Below are 19,555 nucleotides of genomic sequence, written 5' to 3'. Positions count from 1 at the left end.
CAAACAATAACGCCATTAACACCAATATTCTCACCTCCATCAATACTAACACCACCACTATTACCACCACCTACCACAAGTATTCGTGGCTGCAGTAGTAGTAGCAGTACCAGCATCACCACCACCACCACCACTACCACCACTACTACTACTACTACCAGGACCAGAAACAGCTACAACTACAACAAGGCACCAACTACAACCTACCCTGTCGAGTCATAACTAGTATGTGTGGTTATTACAGTAAATCCCTTAGTCATTATACTAAATAATATTGTACATATCTTACCTATTATCATTTTATTGTATACATCTTTCTCATTATTTTTTCTCTCCCTATTTTACCTCCACACATAGCATCAAATAGTACAATTTCAATAATATCTATTACAAATTACCTAACATATTTCAGTAGTCCCTCAACTATAAAATCCATATCAACATTCAATAACAATTAGATTTTCAAGATTAGTTTCCATGTTAGGTTGTTCATTTGTATGTTCATCCCTTTGATATTGTTCATTATCTCCCAGAGTGCATTACAGGGTGTTCATATTCATAGCTCTGAGTGTGTTCATATACTGTTTTTTTTTTCTTATCTGTCTTCAAAACTTTAATTATTTTTCTTTCTGACTTTATTTTAATATTATCTTCTTATCTATTTCCATCTTTATTAAACGTTGCTCCTATACACCAAAATTTATGTAAAATCTCGAGTTTTTCTTCATTTCGATAAGATTATGCACCGAGGCTCCCAGATACTATAATTATGCATCCTTTAGCGTTTACCTCTGATACACTACATCAACAGACACTACATCAACAGACACTACCATCAACAGACACTACCATCAACAGACACTACCATCAACAGACACTACCATCAACCTAACTTATCCCCCTCAATAGCCTCTCCAGTCTCTTGATGCTCTTGTTTATCATATGGTTTCATCCATCACCCCTACACCCACCACTATCACCCCTACACCCACCACTATCAACCCTACACCCACCACTATCACCCCTACACCCACCACTATCACACCCTACACCCACCACTCATACACCCACCTACACCCACCACTATCACCCCTACACCCACCACTATCACCCCACACCCACCACTATCACCCTACACCCACCACTATCACCCCTACACCCACCACTATCACCCCTACACCCACCTATCACCCCTACACACCACTATCACCCTACACCCACCACTATCACCCTACACCACTATCACCCTACCACATTATCACCCTACACCCACCACTATCACCCCTACACACCACCATCACCACTCACCACCACACCCACCACTATCACCCTACACCCACCACTATCACCCCTACACCCACCACTATCACCCCTACAACAACAACTACCTGGGTGACAGCATACACCCCTAACGAATTTATTTTATTAAATTAACCCATTGATGTTACCCTTAATGCTCACACACACACACACACACACACACACACACACACACACATATATATATATATTTGTCATGTCTCCCTCAAACACTCCGGACAGCCTTCAATAGAATTCCTCGTACACAACACGAGGTCAATAATGATACTACTACTACTACTACTATTCCGACTACTACTGCTAATAATAATAATAATAATAATAATAATAATAATAATAATAATACGACAGTGATCACTTATCAGGCTTCAGTTTTTCCTGTATTTAATCAACTTGGAAACCTCCAGCAAAAAACTCGTCATATTTTTTTCTATTTTTTGCAGACAGACAAGAGTGGCAGAGTGAGACACTTACCATGGCTCCAGGGGGCATTATAGGACCTGTCCACCCTCACCACCTTGCCCAGGGACGCCTCTTGCCCCCACTTCCTCAGGATGACTCACCCCACTATCTGCCCCCTCCGGCCCTCACAGGTAACGTTACTGTTGGCAGACATTAACAACGGTGTCTGTAGCGGTGGTTCTGTCCGCCGCGCCACAACCAAGCCCTAGACGCCATAATGTTTAACAAAAGCACCAAATACTGACTATTGAACCAGTTTTAAATCTTATTGATATTCCATAAATACGTACACAAACATATACTCATATATATGTATACAGATTGGTTCGATTATGTTACGTAAGGGTAGACTCGGTTACTTATTTACCAATCATTCGGTAAAGTATACGAATAACATTTATTTCTTTGCACATATACGTGAATTTGTTATCATGGTTGTAAGTATAGACGAAATGATAAGATGGATACCCAAATACTTTCATATCTTTTCAGTCGTCTATATCTAATGCTCATTTGTCTTTTTTTCAGTCAACTTATATACATTTTGGTGTCACTTATTCATGGTAAATTCGGAGTTCCAATTCCACATAATAGGTGAAAAATTACTAAAAATGCAAACCGTATTTAACATACCTAACCTAAGATCCCTCAAAATAGGTTAGATAAAGGTTAGATTTGATCCTTATTTCAAAAATCTTTACATATTGTGGAACTGTAACCCAGCATTCCTGTCTCCCGTTTCCATGCCTAGAAGGAGTGAGTGACGTTATAATGTCAATACACCGGCTCATTTTAGATTAAACTAAGTTAATGTATCCACGCATAGCTGCTCAGTAGATTATTTGAGGATTAATGGGTTAGATTCCATTGCCAGAACGTAAATTATTATACCGTGTTGAAGACTTTTACTGGAAAAATATGGTATTGAATTTGATTATTAATTTACGTCCATTTTCCCTTTCCAGTCAGCTTACAAGACAGAACTGCCAACATACCCGACCCTCACCACTTTGTCAACACCAGGGCTGCCAACATACCCGACCCTCACCACTTTGTCAACACCAGGGCTGCCAACATACCCGACCCTCACCACTTTGTCAACACCAGGGCTGCCAACAACAAATCACAACTAGACCAGATCATTAAGGATACGCTTAGAATGCCACATCCTCGCTCTACCAGAGATGCCAACAGCAACCTGGCGTTCATGGCATTCGTGATGGCCCTCCTGGACACTGTCGTCAACATCGTCAACACCATCAATAACAACAACAATAACAACAACAATAATAACAACAATAACAACAACAATAACAACAACGCTAACATCAATGACCTTGTAGCAATGAGCGAGTGAGTATATGTTCATTGTTTACTTAATTGTTTACTTAATTGAGTTACTTGTTTTCTTACTTAATTATATAGTTATCGATGGCCTACTGCCTTATTAGTTAATTATTTGAATACTTAATTACTTAATTATTAATTGTTTACATACGACTCACTTATTTGTTTACAAACCTAAATAGTGACTTACTGCAGGTTAACTAACTCGTGGTTCTAGTCACTAGCTATTAAGGTATACCAGTACTAGTCCTTTCTTCTGCTCTCAATAGAATTAACTCACTAATAGCCATACATCACTAATAGCTATTCAATCATATCTAGTTTATATAGCCAATTCTAACCCTCTAATAGTACCCAGCAAATAGCCTTATCTAACCCCATGCTTGTAAATAATAGCCTTCACGACTCTGAACTAGCTTTAACTAACCTGGAGGAGAACTGACCTGGACTAGTGCTCCGTTAGCCATCCCCCGGCCTTAATTAACAGTCACCGGTATATCGGGGATCAGTCTTAACCTAACCTAACCTAACCTAACCAGAGGGCTTAACTAATCAATACTGACCTATTCGTGTGTGTGTGTGTGTGTGTGTCCCTCCCTCAGGAACAACAACGACAACATGGTGATGGGGAAGACGCTGTTCCAGAGAGTCAGTCGCTTCCTCCACGACACCGTCACCACCGTCACCGCCCCCTTCACCTCCGTCTTCTCTGCTCTCACGTCCACCTCCTCCGCCTCCTCCCAGGTTCCTTCCTCGCCCGCCTCCTCCTCCCCATAAAATTAATCTGACTTGACCAACCTAACCTACCATGGCCAAATGAGATGTAACATAATTAAATAATAGCTTGACCTAATCTAACTTGAGTTTAACCTAATCTAACATAATCGACCACTAACCTCCTTTAATCTATAATGAACATAAATTAGCTTAATTTAACCAACCTTTAACCTGGCCTACTCCTAACATAGAATAATTAGAGTTATCCCTAACATAATCTATTGGTTCATTATCTCCGTGTAACATAGTTAAGTGGATTAGTTTTTGTTAGTAATTTAATCCCTTGAGTACGATGGTGTTAACCCCTTGAGTACTATAAGTTTGACCCCTTGAGTACGGTGGAATTAACCCCTTGAGTACAATGGCATCAACCCCTTGAGTACAATGGCATCAACCCCTTGAGTGCAATGGCATCAGCCCCTTCAGTACAATGACATTAACCCCTTGAGTATAATGAGAACCTTTAAATATGTTTACACTAGTCCTAACCCCTTGAGTACGATAAATGTAAGATCCTCGTAATCAAGGGATTAACGCCATCGTACTCAAAGGATTAAGATACTTTCAGGTCTTTCTCGATGCGCCAGACACCTGTATATATGTTAATCTTGACTGATAACTGACAGGACTTGACGAGATTATCTTTATACATAGTGTAGATAATTCTTGGTTATCTTTGTTTATTATTTAATGATAATTGTACTCAGATAATTCTATGAGATGAATAAAATTATCATAAAAAATCAAATTATTTATTGGTTGTTTCCTGAGCCATACATACATACATACATACATACATACATACATACATACACACATACATACATACCTGCATACATACATACATACATACACACATGCATACATACATACACACATACATACATACACAGGAGGAAATAAGGAATACAAACATGTTCTTCGTTATTTTAATATTAAGTATTTTCAGTAATGTTTTTTGTCAGTTAATTAATTAAATCCTTTGTTTTCATCCTGTCTTTGTATTTGTTAGTGTTTTTGTTTTTGTTTTTCAAAGTAGCTGGTGAGCTTTATCCCTATAGTCTCTGGAAACTTTAGCCGAGTATATTAAACAACTTAACACTGTATTGGTGTGTGTGTGTGTGTGTTTAGGAAATACAAAGCAAAAATATAGATATTTTATTTTATTGATAATGCCCACAGATAACAGATTTCTATTTTATTATTATTATTATTATTATTATTATTGGTATCATCATAATCATATATATACAATGAATAATAATTTGAAGGATGTGCACAATAACTGAGAGAGATGCACAACACATAATGAAACAGAGAGAGAAACTGAAACACAAAACATAGGTGTAAAAGATGTTCACTGCTTCATGAACCCTTGGCCACAGTGAAACGGTGCTCACGAACCCAGCACGGACCCAGATCCTACCTAAGCTAAGCCAATATGGTCGTAATGTTAGGTCACACACACACACACACACACATATACAAATCCTCCACGGCCATCGGAGGAATCAAAATGTGACTTGACCTCTGAAACATCGAGCTGGCTTCCATTAAGTTGCTGAACATTACTAAAAAGAGAAAATATTATGATTGTTCTGGTCCTAACAGTCGACTTAGTCCTCTGTTTTCTATTCGACGTATGAGATCACTAATGTTAAAGTCCCTTAACAAAAACATGTCGTTGATACTTCTGGCTCCACCGTTCTCGTTGTTGTTATTATTATTGTTATTGTTGTTGTTATTGTTGTCATTGTTGTTATTGTTGTTGTTGTTATTGTTGATGTTGATGTTCTGGACGATGAGGAGGAGACTGTTGAGCAGCAACATGAGGAAGGATAGGAACCCGAAGAGTGGGAACTGCCTGGCCTGGACGACACTCCCCACCTGCCTCTCCTTGAGCTCAATACCAACAGCTACCACAGTCCTCACCAGGTCCAGGATGTACGCAAGGATATCCAGCTTACCCCTCTGAGGTTCCCGATCTTTATTATCGAGGATTCCGCTTTCTGTTGTGTGTTCCATTTCCTCCTGACTCTCCCGCGCCTTATTGACAATACCCGTCGTGGTCTCTGAAACACCGCTGGGAGTTGTGGAGGCCAGGACGCTGTGGGTGGTGTATCTCGGGTCCTTCATGATGGAGGTCACACTCGTGAAGATGTTGTTTGATACATTCTCGTCTGCTGGAGTGTGTCTTCCCGGGATGACGTACTGAGGAAGGGACACAGTCTTAACGTCCTTCTGGTTTAAGGAGGACAACATGGCAGAAGCTTGTTTATGGCTATGGTGACCTGAGTGTGGCACTGGTGGCGTTGGGGAGGACCACTCTTGGTAGACAACCTTTGGCCAGTGAAGATCACTCATACTTGGCCACTGGAAACCTGAAGAATTTCGCCCTGAAGGCTGTAATTTTAACTGGAGTGAAGATGTCCAATTTAGCCTCTGAGAATCGTGTAAATCCTCTCCTTGAAGAATCTTAGAGTTTTGTTCTTGAGAATCAGCAACTTTAGAATCATGTCCACTTGGGTTTTGAGAATCAGAGGATCCTAACCTATAATCACTGGACAGATGTGATTGGTGGGGTTTAGTTGGACTTGGCCAGTGTCCAGATGGCCAAGTTGCCCACGTGTGTTGGACAGCTGGCGGTGGCTCTCGACTTCCCATGACAGTACCTGCTAGAGTGATCGACCACAGGACTCGTACCCACAGTCTGTAGGAATAAAGAACATTATAACATACAAATTAATTCACTGATGATGCTAATAACACCACAAGTATCTATTACGTCTGTGGTCTATTATAATAAAAGGTTCATTTAACACTCTTAAATAATAAAACAAGGTCAATGTAAAATAGACCAACATACTCCTATTAGTAATCCTGATCTGAGTACGATAACCTAATACAATGATTTAGCAGTAAAGTACAATTGACTTAATCCTTTGAGTACAATGGGTGAACCTTTTAAGTACAACGATATTGACCTACTGAATCCCTATAGAACAAGTTTGACCTACTCAGTGCGTAAGCCCCATTGAGTATGTGTGTCTGAACCAGTGAGCACGTGACAAATGCGTATTAATTCAAGACAGTTAGCGGTACGTCACTCTCCTTCTCGGGTGTGTAGGTGTCATCATAACGGTAAGGGGCGGGGTTGAATACTGGTCCGTTATTCGTCCGTAGAAGTCAACCAACCATGGTACGTGGGGCTATTGTGACTAGGGTGATGTGTAGTTCTCTCTCTCTGCCTTGGTATGACTGTTTGTTGCTAAATTGTTAAGATAAAATAACAGGTAATATTTTCTAACTTCACCTAACCTAACCTAACCTAACCTAACCTAACCTAACCTAACCTAACCTAACCTTACCTTTACCCAAACAAATTTAACCCAACTTAATCTACCCCACCTTAAACCAACGTAACTTAATCTAACTTAACTTAAACTTAATCCAAAAGGGTAAAATAATGTCACTAAAAGTACTAATGTATTAAAAAAATGGAATTCCTTTACAATTTCTACCTATTCTTACAACTCCTAGAAGATGTTGAGCACGGCGTTGTATTGCACTGTTTACATACCAAGAAGTGTTGTAAGGAGTGTATATAAATGAAAAAAGAATATAACCCCTATTTTGAAAAGTGATAGACACACCATAACACCGGGTTGTGTACTGGAGAGGGAGTCAACAAGGAAGACGTCGGCTATAGCGTTGTTCCTCAGTTCCCTCAGCGATAAGAACATTTTCCTCTACAGCGTCATGGGTCGAATGGATCCTGTCGGGGGCGTGGAGAGCTGCCTTTGGCTTTCGTGACCTCTGGCGAGCCAAGAAGGAGGTGAGGATATCACTGACAGGGCGGTGCTGGTAGGATCTGCCGTCGTCATCGTTGTTGTTGTTGTTCATCACCATGTTCTGGTTCAGGTTGTTGTTATTGTTGTTATTATTATTGTCGTTGTTATTGTTGTTGTTGTTATTATTGTTGTTGTTATTGTTGATGACGTTGACGATGTTGATGATGGCGTTGAAGACCACTAGGATGAAGTTCATCAGGGCGAAGACGGATGACCCCGTGCCCCGTCTCACCCTGTGATGCCCTGACGCCATAAGGGACTGTGACGTCATACGTGGCTCTGATGTATCTGTTGAGTCCTTGGTGGAGTAATCCTTTATGTTGGACGGTCTAGGTGACGTGTGATTACTTTGTTCATCTGGGTACTGTCCTTTCCTTAGTTTAACCAGCTGGGCTTCGTCCACGAGCGTCGTGTCCCGCAGTACCCGCCGCACCACGCCCTTCAGCTCTTTGAATCGCCCATTGAGAGGACTCCTTGCGTCCTGAAATCCTTGAACTGCGACGTTTTCAGGAGTCCTGGGGTCAACACTGACTAAGAAGGATGTTATCTGGGAATCACCGAGATACTCCTTCAGGACACCGCCTTGATGCCTCCCCGGTCTGTGATAAATGTTGACAAAAGAACTTCTATCAAGCATCATTCGTCCTTTTGTGCCGACAAACAGCAAAGTGATGGTTATAATGTAGATATACACACGTCTCGGCACTGACCTTTCCATCTTGTTGCTGATAATGAAGACCAAGATGACCTGAAGGAGTAGAACTCGTCACATCCACAAGTGGAGGCACTCCTGTCGCACCCACGAGAACACTGCAACACTCCCGCCTGAAGACAACAATGTCCGTCGTTTACACTGCACAAGCCTCACCTCTGACTGTTCTTAGATCGAATGTTTCTCGGTTATTACACTTCCTTTAATATCTCTCATCACCGCAACATACACGAAAGACAGACCTTGTGAGAGTCGTGTACAGCCAGGCCGTGAGCGAGGAGTGTGGTGAGGTCCCTCGGTGGTGGCGTCGGCGCAGTGAGTGGCGGGGAGGATGGTGTAGCCCGACGCCTGCACTTGGCTACACTCAGCTCCTCCGCTCGGTCATCTATTCATAGGTGTGTCAGGGTGTAGTTATTGAGAGGTGGGAGGAGGGGTGTACAATAGATGAATGCAAGTGAAATGGAGCAAGAGAGAGTTCCTACAGCATCTAGTGAAGGGATGAAGGGGGGTCCAATGGATTGAAGGGAAGAAATTCCATGGAAATACCTTATGTCTCAAAATATGTCAGTAAAATATAAATAACAGACGTTGTTGGTCTCTTTAGGTAACTGGGGAACTTCTAAAAGTTGTTCCAATAATTCTCTATTAACTGCAAGACTTGTGTAGTCCCGTGTGTAAGTGTAAGAACAAGAAGCAAAGTGTCTGGACCAAGATTTGATAAGTCATCACATGTACTAGACGCCAGTGTCAGCTCCAGCTATATCTCAGAGACGTAAGAACCCAGGCACAGAAAATAATGGTGTTAATTTTACGCAGGACCTCTAACTTGATGGCATCCACTTGGCGCCATTTACTGGACAAAACTGACCAACAGATTTTTTGTGGATCCGACCCCACCTGACTATTACCTTTGCCATTACATATGAGGCTCCATTATCATGTTTGTCATTAAACTGATATTTACGTTCAGTGGATAATCAACAGGCGACTCCACCAGCTATCGTCATTAGCGCTATCTATCGACCAACAGCTAAACCCTTGAGTTATGTAAACAGCATAGAAGGTATCCTGCCCTACCTAATCAAAACACACCATCACAAACGGCCTCGCACTTCACGGAACTCACTATGTTATTTATCCCTCTCAGTGAACTTCAGACGGTGAATAATCGTCTTCAGATATTACTACAAGTTGTTCGAGAATATCTAACTGAATAACGTGTGAAATATTTAAGGATACACTGAAGCCAGACCAATGTGGCTGACGGATAAAGGTCTGTAGTGAGTCAACAGGGCCTGAGGGTGTGTGTGAACAGTGATGCATCAGCTCCTCCTTTTTATCCACGTCTCTAGAGGTCCACAGTGCCACCCACCTGCTTCTACTCGGTAAGTTTACTGTTGCGTTAAGGATTCGTAATTACTGATGCTGTTAATAATATAATCATGCGTAAAGGTCAAGTGGACGTTTGTCTTTTTAATGGCGAACTTGATGGGTAAATTGAAGTTAGTTATTGGTGTTCAGTGGAGTTGGCTTACTAACTGGTGTCGTTGAAAGGAAGGTGTGGGTGTTTAGTTGTCCGTGTGAGTCGCAGTCTTGTTTGTGTACAGTCAAGTCGGAGTCTTCTGGACCCAATAATGAAGGGAGAGAATCAGCCAAACACAAATACAATAGTAGTAATTCAAGACTCGGTTCTGTATTGTTGCATTTTCATTTTCAACCAATATGGCAAGGGGGAGGGGAGGGGCTATATAAAAAAAACGAGTGATTTCAGACAAAAATCAATATCAAACTCGAATAAAACACGTCAAAAACTATCGGAAAAACACAGTGGTCAACTCGAGAGCTATGTTAGTTGAGAATGTAAATTTACCCAAGACGTCTTCCAGAAAACTGCAGATCTACTAAAGGAGTTGCATTTTTCGGATTTTTGTTTGGCAATGGATATTTTGCCGTGACCGGGTAAGATCCTACTAACGCTATTTTACCGTGAGTGTGCTCTCGTTGGCTAATCGTCCATTACCGGCGAACAACGCGAGAAATATATTAATTTGTGCATGAGAACTCATCATTATTATTACTAGAACCTAATAGAACCTGACCTAACCAACCAAAGAAACCTACCTAACCTTACCTAACTTCCTACCCGGGGGTGGACATCCCGTCATATTAAACAGAAAGTACTTAGCCAATCAGCGCGCAATCACGGTAAAATAGCCTTAGTAGGATCTTAGCCGGTCACGGCAAAATATCCACTACGTTTTTGTTTTAACAAAGTTTTCTTCCTGAAATTAATCTGCGTCCATCCGATGCCATTTTTGCTCTTGCTATATTGATGACAAATAAACGTTTCCAGCGACTGCCACCTAACCTAAGCCAACAGTGATGCCCTACTGCTATACCGACCTTACGGGGCGCTATGCCTAAGGGACTCGCTTTTATAAACACTGTATCTGTTTCCGTGTTCGATCTGTGCTGCCAATATACTGTACTTTGAGACAATTGGCGACGCCCCCTCACTCCTCTTACCAGTGTGAGTGATGACAGCCGCACGTAATATTGTTTAGGGTTTATAATACACACACACATGTCAAGGAGACCATTTATTGACGAGCGAGTGAGTGAAGGATCCATTGTTGACTGTGGCGAGGCTGACGAGTGACCACCACCAGGGAACTACCATGGCAGCTCTGTGTGTTTATTGGTCCCCAGCTGCTGCACCATTGAATTAACACCATAATAGTTACACATATAAATACATCGCCGTAGACAGACACAATCACTGCCGTAGTGATAATAAAAAGACTCCTTTTGTCTCATAATGTGACGAAGTAGTAGTAGTTTGCGTCCTGGTGAATGAATCGTACCTGAGGCTGTAAAAGTGCAAATATCTGGCTAAGTAAAGTCGTAGGTAAAAAAAATACGTCATATTTAGACTTCCTTTACTGTGCTTTACCTTCAAACAGTTAATTACACGTCCTCACATCACCAGTTACAACAAATATTCACCAAGCGAACATTTCAAAGTCTCTGGCCAGGGGAGGACAGGGGAAGACTTGGGTACAGGACTCCCCCCGGGCGCCCCTAGCTCTTGCTTCCTCCAGTAGCTGCGTCGGGATGTGGCGGAGACCCAGTAAACCAGACGCTAACCTGAAGGAGCCAGGGTGTGTTTAGGCTTCGTACACACTACATACGATATTATTAAGTGATTAGCTCACATACACATGGTCATACAGGTGTCTACAGAACACATAAGTACGTCCTTATCCATACGGGTATACATAAGGTATATTCGTAATTACATGTTCATACGGGGATCACCAGAGGCTACAACAATCTTCAAGGCTGGCAGTAACAATTGTTGTTAAGTTAGGTTGGAAGTTCTAAATTATTAATATATGTTCCAGGTAGAGATAAGTTCTAGGCAGAACAAATAAATTCTAGGCAGAGTATACAAGAAAAAGTTCTACGATAAAATTAGCGGAGACGCGACAACTCACCCTGAGAACCTGGTGGTGAAGGAGGCGAGACCGGTGGTGTGTGGGGCGGCCCTGGAGGTCTCACACACCACCCACGGCACACACACCTTCACCCACACCGCCCACTGCTTCGCCCACGCTGCCTCCCGCTCATGTGTTGTGCTTCCGTGGGTTATGTGCTTGTTTGGTGCCTCTATCGTCAGGTTTAATCCCTCTGTCGGTGTCTTCCTCGGTTTCTCAACTGTCGGTATGCTCCTGTCGGATCTATTTCTGTGTGGTGTCTCCTTCGATGTCATTTCCCCTGTCTTTCTGGCTTCCTTCGGTATGTTCTCGATTGCTCCCCGACGTCGACGCTGTCCACGACACACACACGAGGAGGTGGTGTTGCCGAGGGCGCGACCCGTCATGATGGTGTTGTCGTTGTTGTTGGTGTCCAGGTTGTTGCTCACATTCTCGTTGTTGATGTTGCCGTTGTTGTTATTTTCGTTGTTGTTATTGTTGCGGTTGTTGTTGTTGTTGACGTTCGAGACGGCATTAATGAGGACGTTGGCCGTCACGATGGAGAAGGTGAGGAGGGAGAAGACGTTACTGCCTCCTCCTCCTCCTGACGGGGGTGAGGGAGCGGGGCAGGGGTCAAGCTCATAGATGGTACCGTCGTCCTTGACAGGCATGTACTGGTACTGACTGTCACTTGCCTGGGCGAACATTACGGGTGTCTGGGTGGTGGAGGGAGGCCGCCCTAGTAGACGGATAGGCAGGTACCTTCTACCTCGCCTTCTGCCGTCGACATTCTCTCCATCATTTGTAGAGGAGAATGTGTGTACTGCTACAGGTAATGATGAGAGAGATATGGGGGAAACTGTCACCGCCCCACATATCACCACACCCGCCCACACCACCACACCCACCCACACCACCACACTCGTCACCATCCTCCAGGGTAGATGTGTTCTCTTTCACTGCCCACGAAGTCGACAAACTGGAAAGAGAACAACATGTGTCGTAACTTTTAAACTCCTATTTTAAAAACACAATATTGATATATATTCACCTGCCACGCCGTGTGTCTTGGGGAGGTACCACACTAGCGTACATTCCGATAGCGTGTGCTGGTAGTTGCCTCTACCAACCACACTCTTGTTTAATCATTTCCTTGTGTAACTGTTCCTACACAACCCATAAAAGCTGAAATATTAATTTTTGTGAACATTAATCTATCATAATTTAATTAATAACTATAACAAGGTAATTCAAGTCATACATATGCCTAAAATTCTTGAGGACAAAAGAACACAAGGATGAAGACAGCTGCGGTAGGTTTGTTTACCCAGGTGTGGCAGCTCTCGTCAACACCCGGCCATTATCATTCGTGTAACTGGTGAACGTATGAATGAAACTTCCCAGCGTAATTATTTGATTTGATTTAATAATATTTAGTAACGTGTACTTCTCTTCGACACCATTTAATTCCAAACCTATTTATCTCTTATTTAAACCCAAATATCTCTTAATGTCTTATTTATAATTGTCCATCTGTTTTGATTCGACATTTTAGAAACATAACTCTTATATACTGTACAATATCACCTTCACTTAACGCCGTCAGCTTTATTTATACAACTGTAGCCAAAATTCACTCAACACTTAACAGTATCTGACCATGTGTTAGTAGGTAGTATACATGATTCCTCTACACCTGGTGAACACTGCTTCTCACGGTAACTCATTCCAGAATAACTTAAAAAATACAGCCATTAATACAAAGAAACGAGTAAATACATCTTATACAGTAGTCACAATCCCCTCACCAACATGGCCGTCAAGTAAATATTACCCAAAGTGTCCGGGAGAAATTTGAACTTATATATATGTGCCGTACCACTAACCACGTCTCCCTCTTACTCTACATCACTCAAGAAAATGGAGAATCAGTTTCTTCGTGTTACTATGGAAGGTTTTGAGAGATGATAATTTGTCATCTTTCCATCAATGATTCTAAGTGAACGTGTGTCTGGTCTATAGTTCAGTGACCAGTATAGTATAAGGTTACACTAATGTTAGATAAAGGTATGAAGAAACCTTTGTAATCCTACTACACGAGGTACCTGTGTCATTATACTCACCTGTATGCTGCCACTGATGTTCTTCCACCAATATTGACTCTGTTTCCTTCCTGTCCCCCTTAGGAAGCCACGCCTTGGTCTACTAGTGCTGCTGCTACTGACGATGGTTCCTGGCGGGGCGAGAAGGACGCTACTGAAGATCCCACACCTTGGCTACGGTGCTGGAGAACCGCTAGACGAGTTCACTTGGTCATGAGACAGCTGGGTCGTCACGGCGGATGATGTTCGTCCACACTCCTACTCCACCCCCCATGACACACACACACCTACTGCTGCTGGGACATTATCACCACCACGACACCTGGCTGGACACCACATATGTCAGGTAATTTACTTTTGTTTTGTTGTAATTTGAGAAGTTGGAGTGTACACTTACCAGATGGTTGCTTTATGTATACGAGTATGTTTATCCCTCAGTGCTTGGCTACGGGGATAGAGTAATGTAGGGGTCAGTCTGTGTGTCAGTCCATCTGACTACACAAACATTATAACTCGAACAAAGAACTTTATGCCTGGGTGATACGCCATAGCTCCTTAGTTTAAAATTATTCAGTACCTCTGAATTATTTATTTGTTTGTGAGTGACGATCATCAACAATGTATAAGGTACTGGAAGTGATCACGATAGTGTGTGTGCTTGTGCGCTATTTACCTATTGTAACACTTTCCTGTTACAATCCTCCCTCCTTCCCTCTCTCCTTCAGCTCACTAGGTCATCTCTCATACGTTCACACTACATCAACAGTATCGTCTTCAAGGTCACGTGACCACACACACACACCAGAGCAGTGACCGAGGCCAACACCTTCACCGTTAGTAAGGGAGCGAGAGACCGTGACGGGCAGTAGGGCGTCCGTGTGTTTGTTTACATTCGTGTTGACCACCTGAGCCCCCACCTGTGACGCGACGGACAGGAAGGAGCTCATCATGGGAGTGTAAGGTATTTTAACTCTAATTTCGGACTCAAGAGCGCTCGTCACCCAGGCTGTGATTGGCTGTATCGTGGATTATTTTTTTCAAGGGTATTGTACAAACGAACCAATACTTTCTTGAACAACTGTGCTAAATCTAAATTAATCGCTTGATGGGGCTTGCACTTAAAGGGGTTAGTACTAAGATGGAGGTCACACTTGAAGAGGGTCACACTAGATGGAGGTCACGCTTGAAGGGGTTCGCATAGAGGGGTACACGCTTGAAGAGAGAGAACCTCAACACCATCTGATCCGTGAGGAGGTGACGGGTTGGCTGTCTTCACCAGATTTATGACACACACACACACACACCAATTTTGATCTGATATTACCTTAAAACACATCATAACTTATCGTTTACATAACTACAAGCATTAACAGTAAACAAAGATAATGCTTGAAGCTTAGGAGACTCGGCCAGGCACGACAGTATATCAGGGTGTGGGGCTGGTCTTGGGAGGGTCGACTTCTGGTTTAAATTGGATTCCACTTCTAATAGAGGCGAAGACGAACTAGTAGCCATTACGATTGGGCCCCTCAATGATAGCAGCATGTTCAGGAGTACGTAATGCAGAATTAATTTGTAATTAACATTGCAGACTGCATTCGGGATATTTTTAAACCATTTAATTATCTCTTTGTTAGGGAAGCAGAAGTAAGATATACGTTATGGATATTCTACCTCACCACAGTATGTAACTGTAGTACCTGATGGCGTCTAGTATAGTAATAGAGTAGAGCAGGAGCTTGTGGTCCAACGATGTCATTCCACCTGAACCATTAGATCAGGTTAGGTGACTTTGGGTGAGGAAGAGGATGTATAGGAGATGGTTCTGGGGAGGATGGGGGTTAGTTATCGTACAGGTCAAGGTAGGCTGGAATATATGGCTTGTGTCTCCCTCAGGTCACCACACAGGAGAAGTACGGTGAACCGCCAGCAGGAGTGAGAGGGGCGGGCAGGACACATTACTACAGGAGGAGGTGAGGGTCAGAGTCGTCCCTCCCTCAGATGTCAATACCCGCCGCGCCACCGCCTGCGTCGCCAAACTGAAGGTACACCAGAGAGGAAGTTATCAACACCAAGAGGATTATAGGATTGTTGGTAATGATATAGTTAATATTAAATAATGCACTAAACAACAACAAAATATACTCACTTTAATCACCTCAAATATGGATGTAAATATTATACTGTATTGGAATGATGATGAAGTGTGGGAATGAGTTACAACTAAAAGTTAATTAACGTCACCAGTCAGGTTAACAGAGGCAGTAGCCAGGACTCACCGTGACATTCTGACGAAGACGCTTCCGAGACCGCTGGTGTATTTAGCCTCCAGGTCTTGTTCACACACGAGACGCAGCAGACAGCCGGACCACTGCCATCTACGGCCCTCACCGCCACCCTGATCTTTTCTCTCCTGTAGGATGTTGTAGTACCTTTGCCTCAACGCCTCTCTCTCATCTAGGGTATTTAGGACTACAACAGTATCATTTCCTTCACTGGTGTTAAATGTGTTTTCAATTCTCCTGGCAGTTGACTTACTGCTACATGAACACGTTTTCTTGAGACCAAGTAAATTCTTACCTTGTCTTGACTGACTTGAGTAAGTGTGTGTGGGCCTGGGAGGATGTTTTAGTGCATCACGTAAAGGCATTTCAACATATGGTAAGTTATGTGCCAGTCTCCCCACCCAGGAGGAGTGTGTGTGGAGGGACACTGGCGAGTTGTTGTCGAAGTTAATGTTTTTTCCCCCAAAGGAGATCGTGTTGGGGTTGGAGTTGGCGGATGAGGTAGCGGTCAACACAGGTACTCCGTCGGCACCCAAGTCAGCGTTGGCGTTTTGTTGCCCTACCTGGTTAATCCTGACGGGGACAACGTTGTTCTGGGGTTGTACGGCGTCATTGTTACCGCCTCCACCGTCACCGTTACCTCCGTTAGTGCTAAGACCGTTGTTATTATTGTTATTATCGTTGTTATTGTTGTCATTGTTGTCGTTATTGTTGTTATTATTATTGATAGCGTTTAGGACGTTGGCGACAGTGATGGTAATGGACACCATCATGCTCAGGAAGCCAAACACGGAGAACCTGGAGGGAGAGGGGGAGGAAGGGGGGCAGTAGTCCTCCGTGATGGTGTTGGCGTAAGAGTCCAGTGCCATGTATTCGTATCCCCGCTTCTTCCGGCCTCGCAAATCCTCCTCCAAGGGGAATTTTTGTTCTTGTGAGGTCAACTCTACCATGTTATGTTCTTTTCGCATTTGGAATTCAGTCTCAGGCTGGTGAAGCGGTAAGGAATTTTCTCGAGTTGTGATCATACGGGCACCCTTGACCTTAAGAGAGCCACTTGAATGTCGTCCATTGGTCATCGCGGCGCAAAATATCGTCACACACACACACTTAACGATGATTGTTCCCACAGTCACCATTTCTGTAATAAAAATAGTATTTAATTTTCATAATTTTAATGAATAGCGAAAAAAAATACGAATAGACATGATTTAAATTCTTACAATGAACAAGGTGCAAAGTGTATCGACCAATTCTCTTAATTTAAATGAAATGATAATATCGTTAATATCGACTACTTTCAGGATTGATTTTCTCTAAAGCTTTTATCACTAGTTGACCATCATGTGAGCACGAGCACTGAGACCACCACATGAAACAACTTGATCTATATTCTATTATAATTCTCAGGATAAATAATTGATCACAATACCAAACTTAATTTCCAGATTATTGTTTTTCATTATTCAAAATTAGACGTTTGAACTTGAATATGCAATCAAAACTAATGTAATCCAGGAAATAACGATAATACACAAAGTTCTTCACTATTAACAGGAATTATATCCAGAAACTTCCCCACTAGTACACACTGCGGGACTCCTATTCCTCATGTCCTCACTAACAATGACTATACAGGGAATATTATACTATGTGGCAACAATAAGAGTAAAAGCATGCAGTGGTAACTCCGAGATGACAGGAGTTACTTCACCAGAAACGAGACCACTATAACGGCACTACAGGGGAACTATAACACTCTCGCTCCCAGCTTACATCCACCACACCTCAACATTAGCGCTGGTGGGTGAACGGCCGCCAGCCCTCACGAACTATTCTCATTCATCGCGGTACTTTGCCTTAATACAAAATTTAAAATCAAAACTACAAATTATTCAAAATAAGGGAGAGGTTTGTATACTTACAGTGTCTATATATAAATGCTGAAGCAGTGCAAACTTGTAAGACGATTTTACTGAATAAATTTATCTACAGTGTAAATACATACGATGTAATTCTTTACCTTTTATCTACGTTTTCAAACAGCAGCCACACCAGCGTATAAGATTAATGCGATATTATTGGTTATATTATCAAACATTTGGTAAATAGTCTTGAAAAAAAACCGTAAACATATCAGTGTCAATTACCCGTATGGACCATGTTGAGTCACTCACGGACCAGACACAACTGAGCCTCACGCCCTCACTCCTCACGGGCCACAGACACTACTGAGCCTCACGCCCTCACTCCTCACGGGCCACAGACACTACTGAGCCTCACCACTCACCAGCCAGGTACGAAATGTTGGACTTTACGGATGCTGTTCACCTTAATTAGAATATTGTATACGAATAAGGAGGATATTCTTGTATCGTTTTTATTCATGTTAACAACTGAAAATCATTTTACTGGGCGTAGTAGAAACAAAATGTAATTGAACATTTGTAAATATATTTTGTATAGTTACCCATATAAATATTGTTTTCTGTGAACGATATTAAGTGTCAGAAAATGGTACATATGGTCAACTTCGATATTATAACTTCCTCTAGCAATACGTTTAATTTTAGGTCTCCACATAATCTACTTTTTATGTTATTAGTTGGAATTCTATTTATGGCACTATATGTATGTAGATTCTGCATGAAGGCTTATCCCTGTGTCTAGATCATCGTCACTGGAGCAGGTTCAGGTACATTCAGGAGCCGGTGCATGCCCAGTACTTGCCAACAGTGCGTAACAGAGACGTGACCGATTGCCCAAGCGGCTAACGAGCCGATCATTTGGTGAAGAGGATAAAAGTAAAAGAAAGTAAAGTACCCAACCTGATGTTCTGAGGTTCTAGTACTCTATGGCGGGGAATGTCCAGTACTTCTCTTCCTGTAAAATATGTAACAGTCACACCTCTAATACTGCAGCACTTTTTCCTCGACTGTCCAACTGACAGCGACAGCTTACCTCAGGGATTCACGTATCACAAGATGGCACCACTTACTTGTACCAGATAATTTAATTGAACTTCTGGTATGCTGCCCACACTTTGGTGGTGCTAAATGAAATAGTCTCGTTGTCCCATTAAGTTTTACTTGACCGCGTGTTTGTACTGATTTTGTTGCCATTAAGGCAACATCGTACCAGGTGGGCGGGGAGTCCAGGGGGATGGCTGCTTCCCGAGCTTCTCTCTGTTTGCGGCCAATTTGGGTCCTAAACTGTATGCCCTTAA

At 42.4% G+C, this 19,555-nt stretch overlaps 3 protein-coding genes across 5 annotated transcripts in view; 1 reads left to right on the top strand and 2 right to left on the bottom strand.

Moving 5' to 3' along the window:
- Window positions 1–14,216, top strand: part of LOC121878728 (ankyrin-1-like) — a 42,912-nt gene extending 28,696 nt beyond the window's left edge. The window contains exons 2-4 of one of the 2 annotated variants that reach the window (XM_042385075.1): window positions 1,764–1,913; window positions 2,748–3,135; window positions 14,132–14,216. The gene's annotated coding sequence lies outside the window, so the exon portion shown is untranslated. Of the gene's footprint in view, window positions 1–1,763; window positions 1,914–2,747; window positions 3,136–3,731; window positions 4,638–14,131 lie in introns of those variants that run through there. The other variant, XM_042385077.1, reaches the window with a different exon arrangement.
- On the bottom strand, window positions 5,111–8,799 carry LOC121878730 (probable serine/threonine-protein kinase DDB_G0288147). Of its 2 annotated transcripts, XM_042385079.1 has the most exons (3): window positions 8,712–8,799; window positions 8,468–8,582; window positions 5,111–6,616 (listed from the first exon to the last, which is right to left on the bottom strand). In XM_042385079.1, exons 2-3 carry the CDS (start codon window positions 8,473–8,475, stop codon window positions 5,494–5,496), a joined length of 1,131 nt encoding a protein of 376 aa, XP_042241013.1. In that variant the 5' UTR covers window positions 8,476–8,582; window positions 8,712–8,799; the 3' UTR covers window positions 5,111–5,493. The 2 variants fall into 2 exon arrangements, with proteins under 2 accessions (XP_042241013.1, XP_042241014.1); XM_042385080.1 differs by lacking the exons at window positions 8,468–8,582; window positions 8,712–8,799 and adding an exon at window positions 7,560–7,844.
- LOC121878729 (probable serine/threonine-protein kinase DDB_G0282963) lies at window positions 11,395–18,613 on the bottom strand. The gene is made up of 5 exons (XM_042385078.1): window positions 18,480–18,613; window positions 16,327–17,470; window positions 14,069–16,086; window positions 11,967–12,924; window positions 11,395–11,616 (listed from the first exon to the last, which is right to left on the bottom strand). Exons 1-3 carry the CDS (start codon window positions 18,490–18,492, stop codon window positions 15,945–15,947), a joined length of 1,299 nt encoding a protein of 432 aa, XP_042241012.1. The 5' UTR covers window positions 18,493–18,613; the 3' UTR covers window positions 11,395–11,616; window positions 11,967–12,924; window positions 14,069–15,944.
- Window positions 18,614–19,555: the final 942 nt, after the last annotated feature.

The sequence above is a fragment of the Homarus americanus genome, unplaced genomic scaffold, assembly GCF_018991925.1.
Source record: "Homarus americanus isolate GMGI-L3 unplaced genomic scaffold, GMGI_Hamer_2.0 scaffold2558, whole genome shotgun sequence".
NCBI classification, from domain to species: domain Eukaryota; kingdom Metazoa; phylum Arthropoda; class Malacostraca; order Decapoda; family Nephropidae; genus Homarus; species Homarus americanus.
Note: the sequence above shows the minus strand (reverse complement) of the source record. Positions and strands in the feature narration are given on the sequence as shown.

Excerpts from the sequence above, each read along its gene's own strand:
- LOC121878729 (XM_042385078.1), bottom strand. Across the intron at positions 16,087-16,326 it reads GTCTTCGTCAGAATGTCACG|TTTGGCGACGCAGGCGGTGG; the intron begins GTGAGTCCTGGC and ends GTGTACCTTCAG.